The sequence below is a fragment of the Tinamus guttatus genome, unplaced genomic scaffold, assembly GCF_059628265.1.
Source record: "Tinamus guttatus ecotype Peru unplaced genomic scaffold, ASM5962826v1 Tinamus_guttatus_pri_ptg000384l, whole genome shotgun sequence".
NCBI classification, from domain to species: domain Eukaryota; kingdom Metazoa; phylum Chordata; class Aves; order Tinamiformes; family Tinamidae; genus Tinamus; species Tinamus guttatus.
The window spans coordinates 2843704-2855866 of NW_028288918.1; the positions used below are offsets into that span (position 1 = coordinate 2843704).

At 48.7% G+C, this 12163-nt stretch overlaps 1 protein-coding gene across 15 annotated transcripts in view; it reads right to left on the reverse strand.

Annotated features, from left to right (window-relative positions):
- Positions 1-9275, reverse strand: part of KDM6A (lysine demethylase 6A) — a 142695-nt gene extending 133420 nt beyond the window's left edge. For 13 of the 15 annotated variants that reach the window (XM_088530684.1, XM_088530679.1, XM_088530681.1 and 10 more), the window contains exons 1-2: positions 9068-9274; positions 8739-8802 (exon numbers count right to left, since the gene is read on the reverse strand). In XM_088530684.1, the coding sequence (XP_088386810.1) occupies positions 8739-8802; positions 9068-9228 (225 nt within the window). In that variant the 5' untranslated portion in view covers positions 9229-9274. Of the gene's footprint in view, positions 1-8738; positions 8803-9067 lie in introns of all 15 variants that reach the window. The other 2 variants (XM_088530674.1, XM_088530669.1) reach the window with 1 other exon arrangement.
- Positions 9276-12163: the final 2888 nt, after the last annotated feature.

A 12163-nucleotide genomic window follows, 5' to 3' on the forward strand; every position in this document is an offset into this window, starting at 1 on the left:
TGGAAGGAGGCCACTGCACTCCTTCCTCTCCAAAAGCAACACCGTCTCCTATGCACTGCTTCCAAAACGCATGCCATTCCCTAGCCTCTTTGGAAGATCGGTGTGTAATCCGTTCTGCTTCAGGGTGCTTCAGACACACATCCCGTCCAGACACTGTCACGCTGAGAAAGATTCACCTCGGTCTCTGCAATCCACCTCCCTTACAGCACTGATAGGTACTGCCTTTCCCAAGTCTGTGTTACAAACTATTGGCTTCATAAAACCGATGACTGCCCCATTTTTTATTTTGAAGTTGATTCAGTTTTGCAGCCTGTTTCATCATGCAGACCCAGAAGTGGTAACTCCACAGCACACAGGAGAAGTAACACAGAGATAAGAACACACAAATAGTAGTTTTAAAAAAAGCCTGTGACCTAAATAAATAAATAAAGCCAAAGCCACAACTTCAATTCATTACTCTAAAATCCCCAGCAAGTTAGTTTTCAAACCATACAAGACGGTAAAAATAGTGCTTATGTAGTAAGTACAAGTGGCAACTCTGACGGGAGGAACGCAGAAATGTGATATAATCGGATGCTACTATATCGGATTTTTTGACTAGTATTAAAAATATTCTGAAATTACTAAGAATTTTAAAATTCATAAAATGTTAGAAGAAAAACATATTCACAATTCAAACTGCTTTAGAATTTAATAATAAACCTAAACTGAAAAGCGAATCAGAGTTCTCAAAACGTCATTGCAAGAAAAAGAAATTGACTGACTTAGAGCCATTTTAATAAGCGACAATTCATTTAACAACTCACCACGAAGAAAATCCAAATGTGGATATATAGTGTTATGGTTGTAATTCGTAAAATGCTCAGTGCCTCCTGTTACAAAGCTGTGAGTTTTCAATTCAACAAGTTCTTTCTGCAAAAACTAGGTAGCAAATGCAAGAACCATAAAGGAAACCATTTATTCAAAACTGTTACGACGGTAAAACATGCATCCTCTAAGACTCTCAAGTGAGAATACCTGTAAAATAATATTATTTAACTACCAAATATCTCTACTTTCCTATCACTCTTTACATACAAAAAATAGTACCCACTATCAAAAAGGAGGTCCACCGCAAAATCCTGCTTGACACGTAGTAGCCACTTTGAAACATGTGAGTTTGAAAGCTTTCAAAAGGGCTTGATAGGTCCACAAGCAAATTTTAACAAATGAGATACATTACATTACATCTTAGCAAAAGAATTATTCATGAAAATTGACTTTGCCTAAATCGTTAAACTGTACGTGTACAACTCAAGAGGACAACATGTACAACTACTAAGGCTATATTTTTATTGTGTGTATCTATAAATAGTAATTAAAAAGTGCATGAAGTATTTAAGTTTTACTTGAAACAACTTGTCTAGGCTGGTAAACTTAGACTAGACCATAGCAAGCACAGTTCCTTTCTTTCTTCATAACGAAAATAATGTTCTGTAAACCACCAAGATTGTGCTCTCAAATACACCTATACAAACCCTGGTAGTCTTCTGTATGGCTGAATACAGAGCAACAGAGTCTGGATTTTTGTTTATTTTTTAAACTACAGAGAAGTATTCCGTCAGTGAACAGAATTAACACTGTCATACATTTGTAACAAAGACAGTCACCTGGTCTCTGTAATAGCACCAAGAAAACAAATTATCTGAAAAACACTGGTATTCTGGAGTTCAGTGAGCATCCCTTCAGTTTTTAATTATTTACATATGTTATTTTAAGGTTGCACTTCAGACACCATAGCTGCCGAAACTCATCAAGAAGGAAGATTTAAAACAAGTAACAACTTGCATGAGCTGCAGATGTGAAACACAAGATATAGTCTGAAATCAAAGGCCTGAAAGATATATTTCTACCTACATTATATTGAGAACGAGCATGGTATTGGAGCTTCTGGTACTGTGTGAACAAATACTAAAACCTGTCACCTACCTAAACGTGGCACTCATCTCTGAGACTTAGCAGCTCCTGCTTAAATCACTCCAGCAGAAGCTGAGTGAACCTCTTTAACAACAGTAACAAATTTTTGCACATCCTTTGAAGTTTTAATTTTCAAAAATTACTAAGTAAACATTTCTCCCAATTTCAGTCTGTTGAAATACTGTAAAATCCCTCTCATCAAAATCAAAACAACTGTGGAGCAGGAACAGGAGTATTTGTCCACTAGCCGCTGATCAATGTGAAGTCTAAATCATGAATCATGAGGCTGGAAAGTAAAGCTTAGTTTCTCCACAGAATGTTGTATTGCCTAATTCTCAGTGAGATAAAGAATGACAGTGGGTATAATATTGTGCATATAATAATAAATGCATATAATTTTGGCACTGAGAAGTCTCGTGATAAATGTTAATCACTATAAAAATCACTTAACAGCTGTAAATATTTTTCATGGCTCCCCTTAATCTTCATACCATTGGACTAATGTAATTAAAACAAATGATTTTACAAACACAACGCTGTCCAAGTATTAAACATCCACTATTTTCTAAAATCATATATGGAAAACATATGGTATAACTTTTAGATGACGCTTCCAGCACTTCAGGCAACAACTACACTTTCAGATAGTTTTGCCTCTATAATTAACATGACCACTGTTAATCCCCTGCATTGAAGAGGCGGATGAAGAGGCTGGCAAGGGTCAGCAATTCCTGCCTTCCGTGGGCAGAAAGCACACCTGAACATTCCTCATAGACGGAAGCTTGACATGGTCTGTTTGGTTTTTAGACACAAAACCTAAGAATTTTTAAAGCTGGAACCCACTGGCATCGTGATCCCCGGATGGTTCTATGGAAGTATCTCAATGGTTAAGTTATAGGAGCGGAACTAAAGAAACAAAAAAGCTCTTCCATCCTTGTTGCCGGCTTTCCTTATAATCTTCAAAAATTATTTATCAGATCCTCAGTTCCTTGGCTGATAAAACACAGTAATACTTCCCTTTCTTCTGCATCCCAAATTGCCATTCACTTTGTCTACTTGATTGTGAAACCAGTATAACATGAATTATCTTAACCTATGCATGCACACTGCTGATCACTCCAGCTGCCACAAACTCTGCAGAATAGTTCTTAAAGGCTACAATGTGTAACAACAACCATTCCATATAAAACATGAAAGGCTACTATAACAAAGAAAAATCTTGTACTATATTCCCTATTAAGAGTCTCTTGACAGCTGACATAAAGCTTACTGAAATGCAACTATCAATATACTAGTTGTCTTGCAATCTCTACACTTGTCCAAATTCACGTTGTTTGGAGAGACTTGATTCCTCCTTACTTTTTTGCTAACCTATTAAAATGAAAACTGCACAAATTATAAGAGCATATTGCACTTTAAACTCTACATTTAAAACATTTCAGAATATTTCAAAAAAGTTTTGAAAAAATGGCATATACTATTTCAGAGAGATAGGCCTTAAATATTAGTTTCGAAAGTATTAAAACATTCTGAATATCTAATGCTTAGATGTAGTATATAACACTAAGATAAATAAATAATTTCTTATACCAAAGGAAGTATTAATGCTACAAATGTGATGCAGCCCAGGCTACCAAAATATCTCATAGGACATTTTTTAAACAAAAATATATTTTTTAAGACATATAAACCCGATATAAGCATGAACATTACAATGTGTTCAGCCATTACCTTAATCAGATCAAAAAATCCCTACTCTAGCATCACAAAGCACAAACTATATTCAGAAATTCTGGAAATCCATACACTCTTCCCCATTATCCTATCACTAGTTAAAATTCTCACTTTGAAACGTTCACCTTCTAAAAGGGTTAGAATACCAATTCCATCTACACCCAATTTGCAAAATGTTAACCCATTTGATTCCACATTAATGGAAAGCATGTTACATAATAAACAAGCAAGAAATGCAGAATTTGCACCAAAAAAAAAAAAAGCTCAAACATAAATTTACAGAAATTAGAGAGGCTGCCCACTTCCTGAAATGCTTTAGAAACGTCTTGTGGTACCAATTCCCTGTTTCCCAGCTCCTAGCACTGCCGCTGTATTAGGCAAACATTGCATTTAGTTTTTTATGCCAAATTTCTTTGTTTTGATGAAAACAAATTGATTCAAAATGTTTTCAAATATATTACTATACTTTTACTGCACCTAGACTAGTAGAATATTTTCTACCAAAAAGTTTTCCCACATAATTATTTTTCAAGCAGTCTGTTATAAATAAAACTAGGGATGTTTAATTATAAATTAATAGAAAAATAACAATAATGTCAACACTAAAAGGACAAAGTCAATATACACTAATTTGCTTGTCCAAAGCCATTTTTAAACAAGCAACACCTGCAGCTAAGAGAAAAAGAATATTGTCACCTTGGCTCTTGTTTTTTATGCTTAATAAATGCACAGATAATCATTTTGTCATTTTTGTCAACATGCGTGGCCTTTGCCCAAAAGCACCATTTTTAAAAACACAGCTGAAAAACTAAAGGCTGCAGAACCACAAAAGGTAATACAGACTCCAAAGGATCTGTATAGTACATGGAGTTACCTCATCTCTCTTTAAATCAATAGACTTCAACCATCAATACTTTTAAATACAAACATGTTTCAATTTTGTCTGTAGGATATGACAGACTGATTAAAATCAATGAATTACCAAACATCTTAAATCCAATAAATTACAGAATCTATAACAACTCGCACAAGTAGAACATCACTATCTACTGTGTATGGGCTCTAGCTTATCAAATTAAGGTTGGTCACTGGAAGAAAATAAAAAATAAGTCAACTTTGACTTAAACACTGGAAGTATCATTGGGAAAAAAAAATCTTTATTTGCAATTTGCTTCCAATATGATGCATGCTTCCTCTCCTCCTCGTGTGAGTTTTAAGCTTCATTTCCTAGAAGAACAAACATCTTCCAGGGAGAAAGAGACATCAAGAGATAGGGGATTTTTTTTTTGCTTGTTTTTTACTCCCTCACATTAATGTTCCCATCAGGTGCAGGAGCACTACAGTGAGCACTCTCAACTACATGAAATCAGTTAACTACATTAGATTGTCAGCATTTTTACCATTTTGAAAGTGATCTCTCCTAAATTCCCCCTCCTCCTTCCCTCCACTAAACTTCATCAGCTGAAAGATTTTAAAAACAAGCACACATTACAAACTATGATGTTCACAGAAAAAAAATATATTCACACACACACTTTGGACAACAAAAAAATCCTTTTCCTTTATCACACATGTATATCACACACATGTATATAGAGAAAGTTTTAGTTTTAGTTTTGTTTGGCTTATAAGCATCCAATACATGGATCAACAATACAGTATTCCTGACCTTTAGTCTTTATCTCTGCTTCTTCATAAATATTGTATAGATCTGATGTCACATCTGCTCTTTTGATTTGTTACACCCAGCAGCAGGGCCCAATCCAGTTCACAGAATTGCACATCCTGCACAGCAGAACTACCAGAAAGGCGGACTCCAGTACAGATCGTGCGCAGGAATAAAAGCCACAACTCTGCGGAAGTTCCAGGCAGGAGGCTGCATCCATCCCTGGGAGAGATCCCAGATTTCTTATTATTCCCCTCTGTCAGGGTGTGGCTTCACTAACCCAGCGCTCCGGCTGCACCAAACCCCCTGGTGGGCCTGGCAGCGCGGGAGCCACGTGAAGGAAGCCCAGGGGAAGCTCCGCAGTCGCTTCCGAGGCTGAGCAGCCCCGGAGCAACCCTGCTGCTGCCCCACTCCGGGCTCGGCAGGATAGAGGAGCCGACCCCTCCAGAGCGGCAGCCCGGGATTTCGCCTCCCCCATGCCCCCTCTCCCAAACACGTTCGCTGCTCGCAGCCCCGTCGGCAGGTAGCTACAGGGAGCAGGGCCGGGCACACGCGGAAGGGACGCAGCGTTCCCGTCACCCTCTCCTCCGAACGGCTGCAAGAGGCAACGCGCTACTCCTGACCTTAGCGGGAGCACCGACACGTTTTCGCCTTTGTGAACGACTCCTGCAGAAAAAACACTGCTTTCCTCGCACACCACGCTCGCACGTAAAGCGCACATCACTTCATGTGCAGGTTTTTGAATCACTCGATTAGGACTTTGTAATTATGGAGCGCAGGGTCTTTGTTAGCTTGGTGTTGCTCCACGCACAAAAGGGAACATTTCATTACCATCACTCCAACACCCATGCAGTAAATGCACATATACATGGCCGCGCTTTCTACAATAAAAATTACCATTACATGGGATTAAAATGATCTAGTGTATTAACTACTCTACACCTTCCCCTGCAGTGTAGATTTTATAGAACCTATGAAGCTTCAAACAAAAAATAAAGGAATCCTGTTTAAGCAACAAACATCTAAAAAAATAAAAAAATAAAAAACCCTACTTATTGGTAACAGTAATTGAAACATGTGCACAGTCCCCAAAGGTAAAAAGCAGAAAGAGAGCTGAACCTGTTTCAAGCAAAGAAATTCCTTTGAAATATTTCTGCACTGAACAGTAACATTTTAATCTCTCTACTTCCTTAATGATCCACTTTGCTCAGGGACAAGTTTTACCAAGAATATGCTTCACAAGTCGGCAAGCATTTTCAAATGTCCACAGCACTGTCATAAAAATGAGCTGAAATATCAAAATACTTGCGGGTTTTTTGTGTGTGTGTGTGTATTTGCTGTATGGAGTTATATAATGATGCAAGACGAGCACATAAAGCATTATTTCTAGAAACGTGCTTCAGAATTATCAAAACGCCCCACAACTTCTGTCACGGCACACAAAATGTCTACAAATTCTGCAACTTTAATCAACCAGCATAAAAAAGGAAAATGCACGAAGGGACTCAAATCTCAACATTCTGAACTGCCTGCATTACTTAATTGCAGAGCATGCAAAATAAAACTTAATCTAGCAATGTTCTGTGACCGACAATCTAATTACACATGATGTTTTTATTTTCTAACTGGCATCCCTAAACCCCATGTCAGAACTAAATACCTTTCTCTATAATATTTCCAGTAGCGACAATGTCTCCACAGAGCAGACATTAACACTAGTCCTGTAACAGTTTACGTATCTTACTTAACTGGTCGGACATGCCACTCCAACGTCTTTTTGATTTATCTGAAGCAATGCTCTTATAAATAACTGAAAATCCAAAGGAAACAACGGGATTTTGTAAAATATCAGCACAAAGAGAAGTGTAGATGCTTTTCCTTCCATCCCTCCCCCCACCCCCCATGTCCTGACATTCAGCTCCTCCAATAATACCAGAAATAAAACACACAAGCGCTGCAAAGGCCTAGCCCACGGAACCCAACACACTTCAGAGCAAGGTCTTCAGATGAGGAAAGAACGGCGGCGGCGAACGAATCTTCACGGGAAAAACACTAACACGCAGCCCGCTCGCAACAATAGGATGAGCAAAGTGTCAAACGCGGCGCCACTGACAGCGGCGAGCCCGGGGAGCAGCAAGGGAAGGCGCGGAGCGCGCTGCGTGGGCCGGGCGGCGCTTGGGCACTCCGCTCACCCCGCGGCACGCGCGTGGCGGTGCCCGGCCGGCCCGGCGGGCGCTCGGCCCGCACAGCCTTTGTCAAGGGCCCACGGCCCGCGGGCCGGGCGTGCTACAGGTTGATAAGCGCGGCGCCCGCGCCCTGCCCGCGCTCGTGCTTGTGCTCGCGGGGCGCCCGGCGAGCGCTCGCAGGCCGCAGGGCGCTCTCCCCTCGCCCTCCACGCGGGGCTCGCGGCGAGGGCCACGCACGGACCCGCTCCCCGCGTTCGTTTCGTGTTTACCTCCCCCCCCGCCCCCTTTCTCCTCCCTGTCCGGCCATCTTGGGCCGACAGGAGCAGCCATTACTTAACTAAATGACAGGGCCAACAACTTTTTCGCGGAAACAAAACGTGCCTCCCGAAGGGCCCGGCGGGCCGCCCCGCTGCCTGTCAGGCGGCCGGCGGCGGCGTGGGCAGGAGGGCGGGGGAGGGGGCACCCACGCAACGCGCCCGCCCGGCCCCGCGTGAACAGATCGCTCCGGCCGCGGGCTGCGCTCCCGCCGCGGCGGGGCCCCCGGAGCGCGGCCGCGGCGCTACCAACTTCGGGGCAACTTCTCCCCGCGCGCCCGCGGCCGCGCGCGCGGCGGGAGGCGCAACGGCCGCCGGGCAGGGCGCGCGCCCGCGCCGCGCGGGGCGAAAATCACGAGGGAGGGTCCGGGGAGCGGCCAACGTCAGCAGCGCCTCGCGCGCACCCTCCCCCCGCCTCCCGCCGCCGCCTCCCTCCCGCGCCCGCTCCCTCCCTCCCGCCGTCCTCCCCCCGCGCCCCCTCCCCCCCGCCCCGCGCCGCTTGGCGTCCGCTCCGGGCCGAGGCCCCGGCCCTGGATGCGCAGCCACTTTTCCCGTCGCGGGGCTGCACCGAGAGCCCCCGCTGGAAAGTGTCCAGAGAGGAGCGCCGCTCCCCTCCCGCGTCCCACGCGCGGCCCCGCGCCGGGTGGCGCGGGGGGGAAAGGGCGAAGGGAGGAAGCGGCGCGCGGGGAGAGCCGCGGGCGAGGCGCGGCGGTGCCCCGCGCACACGCACCCACGTACCCGCGCCCGCCGTGTGCGCCCGGGAAGCGGCGCGAGGCAGGCGGAGAGGGGGGCGGCTGGGCCGGGCCGGCTCCCTCCCCCTCGCCCCCGGTCCCCCCCGGGCCTCCCCCCTAGGCCGCGCTCCGCATCCATCCCCTCGCCTACCTTTAACAGCAAGGCCTTCGTTCTGGCGCCATCTTCATGAAGCCTCAGAAAGCCGAAGAGGCGGCTGCCCAGGGGGCGCGGGCGGCAGGCAGGCAGGCACGCAGGCGGGCGGGGGAGAGAGAGGCACAAGGCGCAGCGTTAGCGGGAGCCGGTCCCCCCGCGCGGCCGCGCCGCGCCGCTCTGCCGGCCGGGGCCGCGCGGCGGGGCCCGCCGGCCGCGCACGGGCACTGCCGAGCGGGGAGCCGCGGGCACGGCAGGGGGGGGACGCGGAGGGCGCGCGGGCCGAGCCGGGACACGGAGGCGGCCGGGGCGGCGCGGGGAGCGGGTACCTGTCGAGGCCGGAGAGGGCTTCTCTCTCCTCGGCTGTCAAGCTGGCGAAGTCCTCCTCGCTCTGGCCGCTCGCTTTCCCCGCCGCCATTTTCTTTTCCTCATCACCGAAAGGAGCAGCAGAGGCGGCGGCGGCGGCGAGCGACACTCCGCACGATTTCATGGAAACGCAGCGCAATTAACTCGCGATCGCAACCCCCCCCCCCCGCCTGCGCGCCCCCCCCGACACCCCCCCAGCGCCGGGCGGGGCGGGGTGCCCGACACACACACGCACGCACCACAACTTTTATTACAACAACAACAGCCGGCAGGGAGGGGGAGGGAGCGAGGGAGGGAGGGCAGAGGGAGGGAGGCGGGGGGAAGCCCCGCTGCTCGCGGGAGGAGGAGGAGGAGGAGGAGAGGGCGGGGGGAGGGAGCCCCGGCGCTGGAGACTCGCGGGGGGAGGAGGCGGCGGCTGCGGCAGCGGCGGGGCCGTGTTTACATCGCTGCGGCGGCGAGCGGGCGGAGCGGGGCCCGGGCGGCCCCGCCGCGGGCGCCGTTCGCCGCCTCCACAAAACTTGGCGAGCGGCGGCCCGAAGTTGTGGCAATTGTCACCGCGCGAGCCCCGCGCCGCCGCCGCGGCCCCCCCGCCTCCGCTCCGCTCCCCGCCCGGCCCGCGCGCGCCCAATCGCCGCCGCCGCGGCGCCGCACGTGACCTTTGTTGACTTACGTCAGTCACGGCGCTCGTCCACCGCGGCTCTCGGGCTTGGTTGGCGCCCCGCACCCGCCCCCTCGCTGGCCGCATCCTATTGGCCTAGCAAAGGGGAGGGGGCGGGGCCTCAGGTATGCGCGGCTTCTGAGAGGCCAGGCGGCCCGTCAGTCAGGCGATCGCGGCGGTGACCCGGCGCTAGCAGGTTTGTCGTGTGCCTTTAAAAAGTGGAGGGCCAATGGGCGGGGGGAAGTTCTCGGGAGCGGCGGGCCCCGGGGAGGGGTGAGGGGAGGCCGCGCTCTCGGCGGAGTTGCGTAACGGGGGCTCCGCGCCGGGCCCGCCGCGCTGCTGTGGGCGCCGCTTCCCGGCTGCGCGCGCGGGGCGTGGCGCTGCTGGCACCCGCGGCTGGTAATGGCTGCCCCCGCGCGCGGAGCGGGGGCGACGCTGGCTCGTGCCCCGCGCGTCGCGGAGGAGGGACGAGGAGGAGAAGCCGCCCGCGAGGGCGGTTGGCGGCGGGTAACGCCCGCGCAGGAGGGCGGCGGCAGGGGAGGCGGCCCTGCCCCAAGCCACCTGCGCCTTTCCGGCCGAGGCGCCGCTCTGCGGTTGTTGCCCTGTGCACGCAGTGGCCGTTAAACCGCCCGGGCCGCCAACGGCCGAGCGCGCGGCGGGAGGGGGGGCTGCCCGCCCCGGGGGCCGGCGGCAGGCGCAGCGGCGCCTCGAGAGGCTCCGCGGCGGCGCGGGGCCGGGCGGGAGGGAGGGGCAGAGCGCGGGGGACCCGAGTGGCGCTTCCCGGAACGTGGCGTGCGTAAGTAAATTTCAAAATTTCTTCGCAAGTTGATTGGGAGGAAAGGGCCCGTGTGTGCGCGGCCGCCCTCCTGCGCTCCGCGCGGCCGGGCCCGCAGCCGCCGCCTCCCATGTTTCAACCGGGGACCTGGTCCCTCCTGCCTCTCCAGCCTGCCCAGGAACTTGCCCGTCCTTTTTATTCATTTATTTATTTTCCCTCTTCTCTCTCTAACCCGCTTAATTCACCTGTGCTTACTGCTAAGCACAGCCAGGCGGCTCTAGGCTTTTTTTCAGCCAGTTTTCTGCACATGGTTAGATCTCATGTCTGCTGGAGGCAGCCTCCTGCAGGTGTGCTGTGGCACAGCTCGCTGCTCATGCCCGTTTTGCTGAAAATGGACCAACAGCAATCTCCAGAATTACTGAAATTCATGGATCTCCCGTGTCTAGTTGAAGGCCTGAGGACTCAGCAGGCTTGTGTGCCCGTTGGATTCAGCCTAATTCATGACTGCCAGGCACTGTAAAGCATCAGTGAAGTCATTAACTGCCTTTGGGAATGAGGTTAAAGAGGTCAAAGGCCAAACTGTGCAAGAGATGCTCAGTGACAACCATGTTCCTGCTGCTGCTCCTGTTGCCTTTTTTAATTGCTGCCCCAAAATGTACTCATGAAATTTCAAGCATGTGTCTGTTTTTAGAGGTGTTGCCTCTAAAATTTGTCACTGATGTTTTCCAAATGGCTCCACAAATGTTTTCTGCATGTGTCTCACAAGTGTGTAAAGTTCACACTGCCTTCTAGCTTACTGGTTGAAGTTATGGTCAAGACAAAATCTGTAATAATGCAACAGTGAAGACTCAGGTCTATGTTCTCTCTCCTGTTAAGAGTAAAATCTTGACATGCTTTCTGAAACAAATGAACGTAGAAGAAAAAAGTTGACCAAGATAGTGTATATTAGTTAGATATCTGTTTGGTTGGATTATTAGTACAAGAAATACACTTGTGTTGAAAGCATTATTTTACTTGAATACAGAGTCCAGGCATCACAAAGTTAGGGATGGAGTTGAGCCATAGTGTGCTAGCAGTGAAATTATTTATAGAGATAACATCTAACTATATCTGTATTCACACTTTACTGCGATAGTTTCTCAGCAACGCTTCTTCTTTAGGTGTCTAACTTGGAATTCAGGATTTTACCAATTGGTAATGTGCCAGAAGTTAGGTATTTGAGCACAGCTTATTTCTGAGGCTCTGGGCCATGAGGCCTTATGTTCCCACTTTGTAGTGCATTAATTTAAGTGTAAATTGGTAGAAAGGTTAGGGGACAAAACTTCCTTGTGTTCCTAAATGACAAAGCAAAGCTGTTCAGCATAGTTCAGAGAAGCATTTTGAGTCTCAGTGTTAGTAGTGTCTCAGTGCCAGTAGTAACTTAGACTTCAATGTAACGTTCATTCACTTGACGCCACAATACCAAAATTATATTTCTATACTCTGCTCCTCCTCCTTTCTCACCCTTCCCATGTTTGAGCTATTTGAATGATCTAAGAAATGCTATAAAGTCCTATGTTCAACTCTTCAAAGCATATCCAAAGCTCAGCTTGCTTCAATAGGAGCAAGAAAAGCTTGAAAATGTGT